Source organism: Coffea arabica, chromosome 8c (genome assembly GCF_036785885.1).
Source record: "Coffea arabica cultivar ET-39 chromosome 8c, Coffea Arabica ET-39 HiFi, whole genome shotgun sequence".
Lineage (NCBI taxonomy): Eukaryota > Viridiplantae > Streptophyta > Magnoliopsida > Gentianales > Rubiaceae > Coffea > Coffea arabica.
The window spans coordinates 46,465,362-46,482,873 of NC_092325.1; the positions used below are offsets into that span (position 1 = coordinate 46,465,362).

General features: G+C 42.4%; 1 protein-coding gene and 2 long non-coding RNA genes across 5 annotated transcripts; all 3 read right to left on the minus strand.

Annotated features, from left to right (window-relative positions):
- Positions 1-6,098: 6,098 nt before the first annotated feature.
- Positions 6,099-9,655, minus strand: LOC140013165 (uncharacterized). 3 transcript variants are annotated; one of them, XR_011820228.1, is made up of 3 exons: positions 9,061-9,655; positions 8,601-8,970; positions 6,099-8,501 (listed from the first exon to the last, which is right to left on the minus strand). It is a non-coding gene; the product is annotated as an uncharacterized lncRNA (long non-coding RNA). The 3 variants fall into 3 exon arrangements; XR_011820229.1 differs by having other exon boundaries at positions 6,099-6,336; positions 8,450-8,501; positions 8,601-9,655; XR_011820227.1 differs by having other exon boundaries at positions 8,601-9,655.
- Positions 9,656-10,665: 1,010 nt separating this feature from the next.
- Positions 10,666-11,853, minus strand: LOC140013167 (uncharacterized). Its single transcript, XR_011820231.1, has 2 exons — positions 11,354-11,853; positions 10,666-11,163 (listed from the first exon to the last, which is right to left on the minus strand). It is a non-coding gene; the product is annotated as an uncharacterized lncRNA (long non-coding RNA).
- A 1,691-nt stretch (positions 11,854-13,544) lies between these two features.
- Positions 13,545-17,367, minus strand: LOC140013806 (RING-H2 finger protein ATL20-like). Its single transcript, XM_072063933.1, has 2 exons — positions 16,475-17,367; positions 13,545-14,306 (listed from the first exon to the last, which is right to left on the minus strand). Exons 1-2 carry the CDS (start codon positions 17,205-17,207, stop codon positions 13,834-13,836), a joined length of 1,206 nt encoding a protein of 401 aa, XP_071920034.1. The 5' UTR covers positions 17,208-17,367; the 3' UTR covers positions 13,545-13,833.
- Between the last annotated feature and the right edge of the window lie 145 nt (positions 17,368-17,512).

A 17,512-nucleotide genomic window follows, 5' to 3' on the forward strand; every position in this document is an offset into this window, starting at 1 on the left:
TTGAACCTGCAGCAAGCCCCTGGCGAGTCACTGCGCTCCTATGTGCAGAGGTTCAATGAGGAGAACGTGCAGATACCTGATCAGAATGAGCAGGTAACCATAGCTGCCTTCACCAATGGGCTGATCGCGGGAATCTTCAATACTGAGATACACCGGGATTACCCCCGCACACTTCGGGAACTCTGGGATCGAGTAGACCAGGGAATCCGAAGTGAAGACCTAAACCGTATGAAGCGAGAGGCTCAAGCCACTCGTACCGGGCAGGACTCCCGAAGGAAAAAAGACGCCGGCCGAGTCGAACAAGGCCCTAGTGGCTCGTCAACTCAGTTCCGAGACCGCCGGAGTGTCTTCGATCGAATCGTAAAAGACAGGTCGTCCACCTCGGACGCCGAGCTCACGCCCCTCAATTCCAGCCGGACCCATGTCCTGGCTGTGATGAGGCAGAATCACCTCGGCCGAAACTCTCCTGAAATTTCGGGGAGGAGAGATAAGAGAAACTCAAACCTCTATTGTGCCTACCACCGGGATGTTGGGCACGAGACTGAAGACTGTAATGATCTGAAGCGAGAGATCGAGAATTTGATCCGGTAAGGGTACCTGAAACAATTCGTCCGCAAGGATGGAGGCTTCAACCGAAGCGTCTCCCACCGGGAGAACCGGGGCCCCCGCCGAGAAGACAGGCGGGACACGAACATGCATTGCCGAGATCCCGAGGACCGAAGGGAGGACAAGCAGCATCCACGCGACGGATCACCGGGCTATGGCCCCAACATTGCCTGGGTGATCAACACAATCGCGGGAGGACCAACGGGAGGAGACAGCCAGAACTCCCGGAAGCGGACCTACCGCCAGGCCGGGATGGAGGTGGCCGAGCCGAGCTCTCGGTTGTCCGAGGTCATCACCTATGGTCCCAACGACCCCGTCCCTGCAGCCTCCAGCAATCATGAAGCACTCGTGATTGAAGCTCTCACCAACAACTACATAGTCAAAAAGGTTTACGTTGACCCCGGGAGCTCGGTAGACGTCTTGTACTACCGAACTTTCGAAAGTTTGAAACTAGCCATGGAGCAACTTACTCCTGTAAGAACTCCCCTTGTTGGTTTCGGGGGACACGTCGTCCACCCGGAGGGCATGGTGACCCTGATGGTAACTATCGGGCGTCATCCACGCTGCCGAACTGTGCCTGTCAGTTTTGCGGTGGTCAAAGCAGACTCCCCCTACAACATGCTGATAGGCCGGCCCACGCTCAACGCCTTGAGAGCCGTATACTCCACCTACCACCTGAGCTTTAAATTCCCGACACTTGCGGGGGTGGCCGAGGTGAGCAGCGACGTGGGCGCCGCCCGGGAATGCTACCTCGCCACCATTCAAGCAACAGTCACACCCCGGCCCTTGCCGAGGTCAGAAGAAAAGAGGCCAGCGGTCCTCTCCATAGACTGCATCGACCCTCAAAAAGCAGGAGAGCCCAACAGGCTTGAGCCCGGGGATGAGGTGGAACAAGTGGTCTTGGATGAAGCGAAACCTGACCAAGTGGTCCAAGTAGGGGCCGGACTCCCCTCACCCCTGAAAGAAGAAATGATCTCCCTGATCAAGGACCACCGAGACGTCTTCGCGTGGTCCGCAGATGAAGTGGTCGGAGTGCCACCCGAGCTCATGATTCACCAACTCAACGTTAACCCACAGGCCCGACCTGTGAAGCAGAAGCGTAGGCACTTCGGGCCCCGAACGCAGCAAGGCCGTATCTGACGAGGTGGATAAGCTCTTGCCTGCCAAGATGATCCATGAGGTCCAGTACCCCACCTGGCTGTCCAACCCTGTTATGGTCAAAAAGGATACCGGTGGATGAAGGATGTGCGTCGACTTCACCGACCTTAACAAGGCCTGCCCCAAAGATTGCTACCCCCTGCCGAGGATAGACGCCCTCGTCGACTCGGCAATGGGACATGGGATCCTCTGCTTCCTAGATGCCTTTAAAGGCTACCACCAAATAGGAATGAGTGAGGAGGACCAATAGAAGACAGCGTTCTACACCGACCAAGGTGTATACTGCTATACTACCATGCCCTTCGGCTTAAAAAACGCCGGGGAGACCTATCAAAGGTTGATCAACCGCCTCTTCAAAGATCAGATCGGTCGAAATGTGGAAGCCTATGTGGACGACATTCTCGTCAAAAGTTTAACCACTTCGGCCTTCTTATCAGATGTCAAGGAGGTCTTCGGCGTTCTGCGGGACTCAAGGATGAAGTTAAATCCCAAGAAGTGTGTCTTTGGTGTTACCTCAGGAAAATTTTTGGGGTATCTGGTTTCCCACCAGGGAATCGAAGCTAACCCCGACAAAATCAAGGCCATTCAGGATATGTCCTCACCTCGGAACCTCCGAGAAGTCCAGCGACTGAACGGACGCCTGGCTGCACTGAACCGTTTCCCATCCCAGTCTGCTGAGAAAGCCTTGCCCTTCTTTAAGGTGCTAAAGAAGGCTGATCAGTTTGCCTGGACTGAGGAGTGCCAGGCTGCCTTCGACAAGCTGAAGCAGTACCTGCACCACCTACCCACCCTCGCTTCACCTCGGCCCGAGGAGAAACTGTACCTCTACCTCTCCGCAGCGGACGAGGCTGTCAGCGCCGTGCTCATCCGGGATGAGCGCACTCAAGTGCCAGTCTACTATGTCAGCCGAGCCCTCCGTGGGCCGGAGACTCGATACACTCAAGTGGAGAAACTTGTGCTAGGACTAGTGCACGCCACCCGGCGGCTTAAACCCTATTTCCTAGCTCATCCCATCTCCGTCAGGACCGACCAGCCTCTCCGACAGATACTGGTGCGGCCCGAGACCTCCGGGCGCCTCACTAAGTGGGCCGTTGAGTTGGGGGAGTACGACATGTCGTATGAGCCGCGCACCGCCATAAAAGCTCAAGCCTTAGCCGACTTCTTGGCCGAGCTCACCTTCACGAAGGTCAAGAATCTACCTCCGCCATTGCCGAAGTGTTCACCTCACACTTGTGGACGTTGTCTGTGGACGGATCCTCTAATGGAGATGACAGTGGGGTGGGACTGCTCCTGGAGGGCCCCCAGGGAGAAGTGTGCTCGTATGCCCTCCGCTTTGACTTTCCAGCCACCAACAATGAAGCCGAATATGAGGCCTTGATCGCGGGACTCCAGCTAGTCCGCAGGCTTGGTGCACAGCGGATCCACGTCCGCAGCGACTCCCAACTCGTAGTCTGCCAAGTCCTTGGTGAGTATGAGGCTAAGGATGAAACCATGCAACGGTATCTATCCAAAGTCCACCAACTCATCGCATACTTCGAATCTTTCGAAATCCAAAGAATCCCCCGCTCCCAGAATAGGCGGGCCGACGCCTTATCCCGGTTGGCTTCCACCTCATTTTCTGACCTCAACAAGACCGTTTTGGTGGAAGTGTTGAGCGAGCCGGGATACATGGAAGAGGTGGCCTGCCCTGTGAACACGGGAGAAACATGGATGAGCCCGTTCATCCTTTTCTTAGGGCAGGGAGTCCTCCCCGAGGACCTAGTCGAGGCGAGAAGGATACAACTCAAATCTGCTCGGTTCGCGCTCCGAGATGGAGAATTGTATAAACGCTCATACCTTGGCCCATGGCTGAGGTGCGTTACACCCGAGGCAGGACGCCAGGTCCTCCATGAGATACACGAAGGCCTGTGTGGGGCCCACGTCGGCCACAGGATGTTAGCCAGGAAGACCTTATTTCTTGGGTACTTCTGGCCTTCCGTTCGACAGGATGCTCAAAATCTTGTTCTCAGCTGCCCATCCTGCCAAGTCCACGCCCCTGAGCTTCACCAACCCTCGAACTTCATGGTTCCAATCACCTCACCCTGGTCGTTCGAGCAATGGGGGACAGACATCATCGGTCTTTTCCCTAAAGCGGTCGGGGGTTATACCTTTCTGGTGACCGCTGTGGACTACTTCACTAAGTGGGTCGAGGCCGAGCCTCTGTGGACCATCTCAGGGCTGGCCATTCAAAAATTCTTTTGGAAATGCATTATCTGCCGCTTCGGCATACCTCAGATCATCATCTCGGACAATGGGAGACAGTTTGCCGAGAACCCATTTAAGACTTGGTGCGAGAACCTCGGCATCAAGCAACACTTCACTTCGGTAGGTCACCCTCAGGCCAATGGTCAGGCAGAAAATTTTAACCGAACTCTCTTGCATGGTCTCAAGACCCGATTACACCGAGTTGGGTCATCTTGGGTGGAGGAACTCCCCAGTGTTCTGTGGTCATATCGGATCACGCCGAGGTCATCCACGCAAGAGACCCCCTTCTCCTTGACCTATGGAGCCGAGGCTGTTATCCCTGCTGGGCTCCTCTCACCTAGTCCTCGGCTAACAGCCTATGTAGTCGAGATGAACGGAGAAGAGAGGCAGTTAGATCTCGACCTCATCGACGAGAAAAGAGATCTCGCCTCAGCTCGGATAGCTTCCTACAAGAACACCCTTGCCCACTACTACAATGCCCGCGTCAAGCATCGGCGATTCCTGCCAGGAGACTTGGTGCTTAGAAAAAACTCGGTCAGCCGAGCTGAACCGCAAAGAAAATTGGGCCTGAAATGGGAAGGCCCTTACCGAGTTGTGGAATCTAGTCTAAGTGGGTATTGCAAATTGAGCTACCGAGATGGCTCTCTAGTGCCGAGAACTTGGCACGCCGAGAACCTCCAGCTGTATTATGCTTGAAAATTTTACTAAGTTATCACTTCAGCTATTTTGTTATTTTTCAATACCAAGATGCATACATCTGTTATTAAAAAATAAGGGGGACAAATAGGGGACGAAACAAGAAACTAAAGGAGCCGAAGTGAGAAGAAATAGATCTTTCATTCAAATAAGAGAAGGCATTACAAGAAGTACAAAAGACCGAGGTCAGGAGTATTGCTAACCACCTCCCACCTCGGATTTACAAATAAAGCCCTATAAGTTAAGCCTCCGTCTCGGCTCCCTCTTGGCCAGCTAAGCCTCCGTCGCGGCTCCCTCTTGGCCAGTTGCCTCCGCGGCTTCTCCCCGCCGGGGTGAGTGTCTTCTCCACCTCCTCCTTGCTCTTCGGCAGCCTCCTCGCCGACGTCACCCCCAGTGTCCTCTCCTCCTTCCTTCTCGAACACCTCATCGAGTTCAGCTAACCATTTGTTGAACTCGTCCTGGACTTCGGCCAAGTTCCTTCCAGTTTGGATGCCCTCGGCCATCCGATCGCACAGCTCCTTGGAGTTCTCGTTATAGTTGGCACTGTTCCTTAAGGACTCCAAAGAATCAGAGGGTAGATGAGCTGCGGCCTCGTCTATGGCCGATGTGAAGCCTAGCATGAATGTCGGCGTTGTCAGCTGGCCGAGGTCCCCGATGAAGGTCTCGGACCTCCGGAAACCCTTTACAGCCGAGGTCCTCGCACTCTCGAGAGCCTGCTCATGGGTCTTCTTCGCCTCCTCCGACCTTTTCTGCTCTTCCTCCAGAGACGACCTCAGACTGTTGATAGTGGCCTCGGCCTCCTCCCCCTTAGCCTCGGCCTCTTGAAGCCGTCTCTGAAACTCCGATTTCTCGGACTCAGACACAACCAGCTTTTTCTTCAACTTGGCAATCTGATCTTGCAGTTTGCCAGTGTCCTGCTCCTCAAGCAACTCACAGTACCGATGTGCCATCTCGGCCACAAAGGCTGTGTTGGAGGCCGTGGTCACCATGACGCTTTGGAGCATCTCGGCCGGAGTCAGCTTTCTTGTGAACTCCAAGTCCTTCGGCAAGGTGGACTGCATCACCAGATCTTGTGCAACCCGAGGATGGCTGCATCGGTCGTTGACCTTGAGCGACCAGTCCGAACACCAATGCTCGCCGGGGTGAGATTTGTCTTTCCCAGAAAACACTGGGAGGCTTTGATAACGGTTCCATAGCGAAGACCCCGTCACCGCGTTGACTGGAGCCTTCAACTGTTTGCCTCGGCATCACGTTGCTTCTTCAAGGGACTTCCAGGCGCAAGATTAATTGGAGCGAAAGCTGAGAGTGCATTGGTGGGCAGTAAGGCAGGTGTAATAGCTTCAGCAGAATTTGATCCAATTTCAGGAGGTACAGTTCAAAAAACCAAGGCTCTCTTTGCTGTGGTCACTGGAGGTGGCACTTTGTTTGCAGTAGCAGAAGTTTCAGCGATGTTATCAAGCAGTTTTTTGATTGATGGACTGAAAAATTCATTTTTGTTAGCAGATTGCAGCACAGTAGCATGAAGGTCTGGAATTTTTTCATTCGTTTCTGCAGTTGTGATCGCCATTGGAATGTGAGCTGATTCCTCAGTAGTGTATGTCTTGACAATATTATACTTGCCTTCCTTCTTGCCTTAAAAAAATTCTTGAGAAGTTAAAAATTCTTACTTAGCTCCTCTGCTAATATATATGAATAGGTCTATACAATATGCCGATATATATATATATATGAGCTATTTGTCTGTTTTAATAACAGTTGACTACTACTAACTTCATCAAATAGACCATCTATTGAATTTGAGTGTTGGCTTGTCTTTCTTTTTTGCATTCCATAGCATAGCACAGAGGTCTGACTAATGATTAACTAACACAATAGCAACTAAAAGTGCATACACAATCAGTTTTAACCCGAGCCAAACATATCATGTATAGATACCAAGATAATAACCAAGAATTCAAGCACATACAATAAACGAAACTTACCATCAGACTTTAGGGAGAAGACCATATTTTATGTATCATGATAGTTATTAATGTTAATAAAAGCTAAAACTCTCGAACAGAAAACATGCGGCCTCTAATTTAATCAGTAACATAACAGTTTCAAAAATCTAAATACATCAAAAAAAAGTGCAAATCAAAAGCATAAAGCTTAAATTTGATCTTGAGTTTTTTAGACAAACCACGTAGCAACGTATGTAGACTTGCAAGAACAACGAACAAATAGCCTACAACAGAGGCAACTTCAATTTAAAAGAAAACTTTAGTTTTGCAATTAAAAAAAAAAGAAGAATAAAATTCAATGTAGATAAAGGGGGAAAAGTTCAAATTTTTAAAAAATATATTAATAAATCAATATAAATAAGCAAGTGAGAAAGGATAATTTATTATTTTTTACCGGGTGAAAGATGAAAAAAAAAAAAAAGATAGCAAAACAATAAGTCATACCATGTGGGGAAAGTGAAACAACAAGAGTAAAACACCAATTATTTTTTTCCTTATCCTTCTTAAACCAAATAAATGATCACGATTACTTGTGAAAAAGGCTTAAAAGAAGCATCAAATCTATCAATGATCTCTAGGTTGATCAATGGTTTAAAATTGAGAAGGTACAATAAATGTTAGAAAAAGATGGTATTTTCTCTAAAAACTTTTCATACCCTAGACAAGTCTAGACTAAATGAAACAACAAACAAGGCACACACTAAGTTGCCTAATCAATAGTCACTTAGATGACTAAACAAGTTTTGCCAATAACAGCCTTTCTGCATTGACCTTAAAGTTCTCTGAAAAATAGTTAATCATTCCTATTTCTCATTTAGAATAACAACAGGTCACATATCTCATCTGAGATATTATAACTATAATTCATTCTAAGAAAAACTATCTTAGGTTCTATATAATTTCTTATTTTTATGTGTTACCAAATTGTCCATTGTGATTAAAGAGAAAAACACCAGTAGCAGGAGGTTGAAATTAGTTAAAAAGGAACTTGTCATGTAATAATAACTTGAGCATAGCAGCCACAGCCCCAAAATCAGCACAAGTAAAAGTTTGTCTCACAAAATATATTGTGCTAATGACTTTGGCTCACAAAATCTGTTATTGATGTCCATTACTACAATTTTTTTTCTAGTGTATATAGCAATTTGACTGTTTGATAGTATATTGATTATATACAAACCAGTTGGCTAGAATCACATCAGCAAATGGATCTCTCCTTTTTGTAGGTATGCCACTCATAATATATTGGGAGCTGAATTGGTATCTTCACTTTTTACTTGTTTTTTTAGGTGAATAAGTAACTGAATAGGTTGCAATAAGACATAAAAGAAGATTACCAAAAGGCTGCAGCAGCAAAATTTCAAATGTATGGGTGAGCAACATTTGGACGAGATCACTGGACTCTTAAAAATGTCATCAACTACTGGAATTTGGAGTGGATGATCAAGAATGTTTACATCAAGTTTCAAGGTTTTACCAATTTTCTCCTTTATTTATTGTGCTTTATTTACAAAAACAGTATGACTGTCAATATTAACACAATCCGTTGCTCAAATAAAAAATCATTTGTTTCACAAAGGATCACACAAAACAAAGAGCACTAGTAAACTTAAAATAGATGAAGCAGAAACTGAAGAAAAACTACTAAAAAGAAAAGGAAAATGTGAAATTTTAGTTATGAAAATATAGTCACAGAAACAAAGAAAAGCTGCTCATAGATTCAAGAAAGACAACAAACTGACCTTCAAATTTAAGGATTCCTTAACTGATGATATGAACCGCAGTAAAAGGAACCTATCAATTGTAGCATATGTGTATATTAAAATTTGTTAATCTGTCTATTATTCATACGTGAAAAATTTGACAAAAAAAAGGGAAAGATTTTTTTCTCACCAAAGAGACTCCAAAGAAGAAGGTGTAAAGACCAGAATGCTTCTTCTTGCAGTTCATAAGGCACAGGAGCCAACGGAATGCACTGATTAAATACCTCTATTACACATTTTTGATTTCATAATTCACTGGAAAAACTGCAGCCTAAATGAACAGGAAACCTATTTCTCATCATAACTGTAAGGGAAAAATCATATCTAAAAAGATATTTCTCATCATTATCGTACGGTTGATGAGAATTGAATAGAAAGCATGATTTGAGCGGAAAATTGAATGGCAAAGCTGATGAGAATAGAATGCCATACCTAATTTAACAAAAAGTTTCGAATTTACCTCCTTTGAAGTACAATTATCACATGAGTGCCCAACAATTCTTGCAACATGAAATCAATATAAAAATAGTTAATTTGATATCAGAGGAAAAGGAAAACACAGCAAGTGTAAGCAAGAGTAGTTCACCTACACGCAATTTTCCTCCTTTGAAGTACAAACACCATGTGAGTGACCAGCAATCCCTACAACATGAAATGAAGTGTCTGCGGGAGTAGCAGTTGACCTACTGGTCACAAATCTTCATAAAAAATCCATCTCCCAAATCATGTAAAAATTTAAACTTTTTGGTCAGAATAGACGTTTCGAACTGGGTTTGGTAGAATAGGCACTTGGAATTGGATTTGGTTAGAAAGTAATTGGAACTGGGTTTGGTAGAATAGGTGCTTGGAATTGAATTTTTGCTCAAAATAGCCATTCGGTAGAGAGAAAGGAAGAAAAAGCTTCAGCGACAACTTGAGAAAGAAACGGTTCAATTGGATTTGCTGAGAAAGGAATTGGAATTGGGTTTGGTACAATAGGTGCTTGAACTTGGATTTTGCTCAAAATAGCCATTCGGTAGAGAGAGGAAGAAAAATCTTCAACGACAACTTGAGAGAAATGGTTCAATGGCAAAAGAAAGAAAAGGTTTCGAACACTTGCCAAATAATTAAGAGCCACGTGGCAAAAAAAAGAATAGCCATTCAGTAGAGAGAAAGCAAGAAAAAGCTTCAACAGCAACTTGAGAGAAACAGTTTAGTGGCAAAAGAAAGAAAAGGCTTGGGATACTTGTCAAATAATTAAAAAGCCACATGGCAAAAGGAAAAAAAAAACACTAAACCTTCCTTTTTTCTTATATACAAGGTAGATATATACATACTAGTATGGTTCTGACCGTGCTACGTAGCGGCCCACCCACTGATATGATCAACTAAATTTGTAACAATGAGAATAATTTGCTAAGGTTCAAGAGGTAAATAATATTAGAGATAATGATATTAAAAATTATTTTTCTCCATCCTAGGACACGAGTTCAAAATTATTTTTTTATTTAACATACATCATATTAAAAAAATAATGATTTTTAAAAAAATTATTTTAAATAATTTTCTATCAAAACATGCTTGCTTAGGGTCTATTTGTATCGATGGAAAATTTTTTCAAAAAAATGTTTTCATTTTTTTCTGATGTTTGGTTGAAAAAGTGTCCAAAAAATTTTTTTCTAGAAAAAAAGTTTTACCCTATCCAATGGAAACCAAACTTCTGCAAAAGATTTCAGTGAATCTAAATCAACGGTATTGTTGGTTACATCATCTTATTCAATTGTGCATAGAATCTTCTATGAATGCTTTAAAAAGTTTTTTTTTTACCATTTTTTGACTCTCAAATTGATTGTGGTGTTTAACATGGATTGTCTATAGTAGTAATAGAGAGATACTAACTGATAATTATATTAGAAAGCGAATTTTCAAGAAAATGATTTTCAGCGAAAAGATTTTCTTGGGGAAATTATTTTACAAGCAAACAGACGGACCCTCAAGTGGCACTACTTTACCACTGGGACGTTGTTGCGCCCCGCCCACCCGCACCCACATTTTACCATGCAAAGCCATACACACAGTAGTGAGCTCTCTCTCGCACCTCTCAGTTGTCACCAATACAACCTCTCATCAAGGTGGATCGACATTTATTTTTAAGTAGCAGAAAATAGCACCAACCGAACTCAAAAATGAATACAACGGTGGTAAAATGAATGCACTTGCGACGGTAAGATGTCATCTTTGGCTTAAGTTTTCTTCCGCAAATGAGATGAAAAGATAGCAAGTTCTCGGCAAATACAAAAACTGCAAATGCTCCCAGCACTTCTTTTGTTGCGTTTAACTCAGGTAGATGGAAAATTTTCAAACACTCCTATAGCAATAAAACAGTGGTGGAACACAAACGGCTACTATAGTTCAAAACTTTCTTCTTTGATAACCGAGTACACGACGCTACATATCGATATGGTTGGTCAAATGTTGATCATCTACACATATGTTTTAAATTTTAAATAATCACACTTCACTTCTAGAGCCAACAGGTCAATGTTTATCAACTCCCATTTTGCTAGGAAATACACAGCTAACCTTGCTAATGCATCTGTTGCGTTATGCTGCTTGTATTCCATCCACTACATTCTTGGGGATTCGCAGATATTTGGACTCTTTCACCCAGTTTCAGCCTTCACAGTAGGGCACCTCTTAAAAGTCGGGCAACCCTTGAAATTAAAAAACAGAAGAAAAAGTAAAGATAAGTTAATCCGAAGAATTATCATCATAATTATATTCTTTTATGCATAACATCAAACACATAACAGTCTTTAATTAACGGAAAACAATATAAACAGAAGGTAGGAACATTAAAAAAAATTGCAGTTCAAAATAGGAAGAGAGAATATAGAAGCGTACCTATGTTTTCTTTGCTCGGCTGAATGCTGGCAAAACTCGGAAACAAAAGTATATATAAGACTGGCAATAGTAGGTTTTGGAAGTTGTACCATAGATGATAATTCGGTACAACAGTCATCCCTAAATCCCTAAAGTAAGCAGATTTTGGGGGAAAAGAAATTTCAGTGAGCTGATTTCCAGGACAAAAGAAAACTTCAGATGCATGTGGAGGATTTTTTCGGTGGCAATCGAAAGAAAGTACAATTAGTTGTTGGAGGATTGGTAGAAAACTGAAGATTTTGCAGGATGATAGATTTTGGGGGAAAAGAAATTTAGCTGAGCTGAATTTTTGGGCAAAAGAAAACTTCACGTGCATGTCGAGGATTTTCTGGACTGCAATAAAAAAGAAAAATAATTAGTTGTTTGAGGAATTGGTAGAAAAATGAAGATTTTACAGGAAGGATAATTAGAAAGGAGAAGCGAGTTCTAGCTACCTATTCGACGGAAAGAAAGGGATAGGAACTTCATTTCACTGACTAATAAGACCATTAGGTGGTGTTGACTAACTTACATGACAGAGCAACCAGTTCTAACGGACATGACACAACAATATTTTAATTTCAATCAATAATTCAAAAATAACCCATGTGATCAAAGGAGTCCATAAATAGTCCACAACTATTTGCATTTGACCAGGAAATTATAAAAGAAATAATTTGAAATGTACAAAAATAGCCCTAAATAGTTAGCAACTATTTAAAGAACTAGTTTTCATAAAAGGATTCAATTGACCTTTCTGACCAATTAAAAACCAAACAAAAGGAACAAATGAAAATAATTAAACCATTGTTACCAATTAGCCCCTAAATAGTAAGGAACTATTAAGCCTTTGAATTTGGATACCAAGGCTCAAATAGACATTTCCCTCTCTTTAATGTCCAAAATAAAGAAATGAAATTTATTTCCTCAAATGAGACCTTGACACTTGGCATCAATGGAAAACTTGAGTTGTTCTCTTATCTAGTTGGTAGATACATATATATATTCGATTTGCCCTTGTCCGTTTGCATCAATCCATATGCATCTTAAAAGCCGTAAACCCAATGTCCAAAACTTTTGATTGCTTAAGCTGCTGTGAGTGAAAACCCACTTCGAACATGGTTGGGCTTTGGAACAGAAGAATACGACGGTTCTCAACCATACACTTTAAAGCTATATTTTCAGAACCGGACCGGATAGCGACTCGGCCGATATCAGGGGTCAAGGGTCAATGGGTTCGACCTGGGGTCGATAGGGGTCGAACCAGATGACGTCATAAATAAAAATTATTTAAAAATTAAAATATTATATATATAATATATAATAATATATTGATATTAATAAAGGTATATTCATATATATTTGATGTTTCAAATATATTTAACAAGAAAATACAAAGAAATTAGAACAGTCAAATAGCAATTTATATTATTTAATGAGTATTAACAAGTTTAGAATTAAAATTATGGATTTAATTAAAAAATAATACCAAATTTTAAGATAATATTTATAAAGTATAAAATATTTGAGATATATTAATAATTTTTAATAACCTAGGGATCAAAATATAATATTAAAAATATTTTGACCTTCAAGAAAAAAAAGAATCTACATACATGCATGGAGAGAGGGCAACAAGAAGATATGGATGTTGTATGAACACGTGCGAGCGAGTTGTGGCCAGGATGTAGCAGCACTGCTGTAGTAATCAACTGTGCATGCATGTCCCATTACAAAAATGGTTGCGTTTTGGGATTTTGGGCTGGGCACATGGAGCCAAGGAGATGCGGGTCCCTCTCTTTCCTTTCCTTGCGTGAGATTTGAGATGCATGGTGGAACCCGGTTCTTAATTTTCCCGGTCAAACCGGATCAAACCCGGATTTTGACCTGGTTTGACCGAACTTTTAATTTCCCAATTTTTAAAGTTAGCTCGGACCGGACAATTGGCCGGTTCCCAATTTGACCGGTCGGACCGGCCGGTCCGGTCCGAGTTTGAAAACAGAGCTTTAAAGTGGCCTCGTAAGAAGGTACAAGAAGCAAGAACTTGGTTCAAGGCACGGTGCCTTTAGGGATTTTCATGCCTGACTAGATTGAGACTAATTGATAAATTGGTCATCGATCGAGGAAAATGTGGCTACTCAGCAAACAGAACGTATGAGGTACGAAAAAAGAAGAACTCAAAACAGGGCCACTGAAGTGCCCAGTACATCTCCAATTTGAGCTGTATTAGAGTAGTATTTTGCAACCTTCTGCTCTCCCATCTTATTTTGCTTGCTTCCCCTAAATGCGCCACCCAAAATCTAGCTAGCAAATGTCCCTTTAATTGCTCTTTATGCAATCTCTTAAAGTGGAAAGTATATGGAAAAATTGCACTCAGTATTATATACAGTAAAATCTACGTCTGATTTGCTTTATCAAAAAAAAGCCAGGAAGGTTACCCCCTCCACCCTGATGATGTATATCTACGCTGAAGATGATGCTGAAAATGCTGAAGGCGTGGATGAACAGGGAGTGGTCGATGCGCTTTCTGGTGAATTCCTGCACAAAGGGCACGTCCCATTGAGCTTAAGCCATTCATCGACGCAGCTGGCGTGAAAGTAATGGTTGCATTCTGGTATACTCCTCAAGGTTTCTTTAGGCTGGTACTCAGCCAAGCATATTGGACAAGTGCCATCGCTAGGATTAGGAAGCCGGCGACTTTCTCCGACCACCGTCTTCGGGTAAGATTCAATTGTCGGTGCATCAAGGCCTGTTACCGTCACAGACGCCGGTGGCCGAAGACTCGTCCCAGCGGTGGATAGCTCAGTGTTTAGACTGCGACGTTGGCCGAAGTCTCTGACTTTGTTGCAGGTGTAACATGCGAGCCCCACGAGGCACACAAGCACCGGTATGCCGACACCAATGATAATGCCATACATGGCACCTCTTCGAAGGCCTATAATCAAGGGAGAATTCCAAGATATTAACATTTTACGCCAAGACTTGGGGTACAAAATTCTACAGATGCAATCTCTAAAAGCTTACATATAACTGTATCACCAGACAATTCTTGATGTAATATATTATCCTCAGAAAACAACTTTTTGTTGCTGTATAGGCCATTTTTGTATTCTTCAATTATGCAAATAAGCACCTAATTTTGATAAATTTTGAAACTGCAATCAAGTAGTACAACGTAAATTAGTCATTCTCACGGACATCAACAGTTAGTCAATTAAGAACGCTGCCTTTAATCCCATAATAGAATCACAAAAACGACAGCTAAATCAACTGGCAACAGTTTGAAAGCGTAAACTCGGGTCCCAGTGGCCAGTTCTAAGATTTTCTGCAAATGGTCATCCATTGTCCATTGACAGCAACTTCTTATTTTTGGCGGGATACTTCGACTACAAGTCCCTCAGTTTTGACGAGGTCAAAATGTCGGTCTTACTCTTCAAAGTTCAGACCAACCAACTAAGGACAATCATCATGATCAAGTTTTGAGAGTCGCATACTCAAAGTTCGTCCTCATCATCAGGTGAAGAAATTCCAGGGGAGGGGACACGAGAGAAAGGCTGAAGGCGTGGTTCTCAATTAAACTGCTTTTCGGAGTTCACGCTTTCTATGGGGCACGCTCATAAGGTTTTGTTCTAGTTATGAGATCCTCACGCTTTTTGGAGGCTCCAGATGAGGGCTGACTTCTGGTAGTACAAACTACAAAGAATCATCACTTCAGCACCCAAAACAAAAAACAAAAAAAAAAAAAGGGAAAAAAAATACAAAGAATCATGGCTTAGGGGGCAGAGGAAAAAGGCCTGGTATTCTACAGCCTGAAAACTCATGGCTAATTGGATTGGAACCAAAAGAGATCCTACCATGTACCAAGTAAAGAGGAGTAATGACTCAAAAATGAGAAAACAGAAAGAAAGACAAAAGTTAAGAACGAGTAACCACCAATTGATCACTAAAATTTATGGTAATCTCATCTTTCGTTAGTCTTTTGCATCCACCTTTCTTTATTAGATATATATATATATATATATATATATATATATATATATATATATATATATATATATATATACATGAATTAAGCTACACGGTATAAATTTGTAAAAGTAAAACCATCAGATTATCAGTCTTCTTTATCCCTGTTATGTACCTCTCCGAGAAACGCTAGTGAAGAAGTACAATTACCAACAACAGAAAATCGTATCCTAATTGCAATCATTCATCTATTTACCTGATCTCTTCTTGGAGCAGACCATTACTATTAAATGCTGGCGCATAGAACTAGACTTACAGAAAATTACATTCACCACATTGTACGTTGATGGTGATCGCTCCTGCATAATCAGTGCATATGAATCAGCAGGTCCCATTCAACCATTGTTTTCTATACAGCACAGCAGTTGAATGTACTACTCAGGGTTGTTAAGTGACGCCACCTGTGTCACCTAATTCTCGATTATTTTCCCTTTTTTCAATAAAATATACACATTGTAAGAATATGTGTGTGTGTGGATATTGACTATGGAACGTCCCAAAATATCCACACACTGCGAAACCCAGAGTGCTGCCGGATCACCTCTACCAGGCCCGTTTTCATCTCTTGGTACTGTCTCATAGGAATAGGTATCTCATGACCGTCTGTCTACAGCTTTGTCATCTTGAATCCTAAACTTAATCAACAACTTCTGATCAAGAATCTAGCTCTCTGTCTCAAATTTCAGAGTCTATGCACAATAACTCAAATCAAATTTTCAACTTCCAGTGAGGCTATCACATATGAGGGTAACATTTTTCCTTATAATTGAAGTAATTCTGTTAGGTGCTCTGCATCTATCCAACTTCTTTCCCTTTTTGTTTTGCTTCTCTCAACTTGGTTTTTATTAGGTGAAACTACGGGAACATTAAACCTTCCAGTGATCGACTCATTAAACCAATCTAATTCGGTACTTCGCATTTTTCCAGAGAAGTAAAAGACAGTTTTTGGATGCTGTCAGAAGTTGGATTGAAATTTGAAATTATATCATATAAAAGTGCAGCTCAACAGGAAGCAATTTAAATTCTAATCCGATGGTAATTCTCATGGGAACCAAACGACGGCGTAAAAATAATTACCTTTTCTAGGAAGACGGCCGCAACCAATTTCCAACCCGGAATTGCTCTTGAACCCACAATACAGACCCCGTTTTTCGCAGCTTCGGCATCCTGCAGGCTGGTCCCATACCAACTCAAGATCTTCTTCAACAATTGTCTCCGACCAAAACTCCGCGTATGATAAGCGAAGGGCAATCGAAGCATTTCGTATTAAGCGACACGAGGGTGGGATTTCGGACGAATAACGACTAGGAGTAGCCATGATCGTGGAATTATAATCACCATAACAAAACAGCGGCATAAGATTATCCATCGTCCTGTATGCTGACAATTCTAAGGAACAGTTGAAATACGTGTAGCTGTATGGAGCTGCTCTAAATGAAGAATCTACAGCACTGAAGTTTGAAACTCTTCTGGGAAGGCAGTCGCCCGGATCATTGATATATATGGTTTGTTCAGAGTAATTAATCCGGTTGACTCTGAATTCGCCGGAGCGGGGAAGGCTGAGGATTGTTTGGCTATGATTATTGCAAGAAAGATCAAAACCTGGGTAGCCACAGCTTTGGTCCTGTATCCCTTTTAGCCGAAAAGGGAACCTGACTTGAGGTCCCAATCCCATTTCACTGCACGAAGCAGGCTTGCATATTCTAACAGACAGGGATAGATGTGGTAGGAAGAAGAAAATCAATAAGCAGAAGGAAGAGGAGGAGGAGGAGAAGGAGGAGAGACCCACTCCTGAGCCTGAGGAGCCCATTTGGAAAATTGCATAAAAAGGAAAAAAAGAAATATACTTCTAGTAAAACTCATGCTACCTCTTCGGTTTCCATCTTAACAGGCCTAAAAACGATGAAAGTTTTGTGGAATAACGAAATGAAGACACTTCTAAAATCTGAATATTTTACCAACGAAAACAAAGAAGTCTATTGAATGAGAGGATTTTCAAGGGATATATGCATCCTTTTGTCTTTCTTTTTTGTCTACAAAGTATGATAAAGATAAATTACTTCTTTATTTATTGATGGGATGACTGATGAGATGTTTTAACTCTTTTTCTATTTT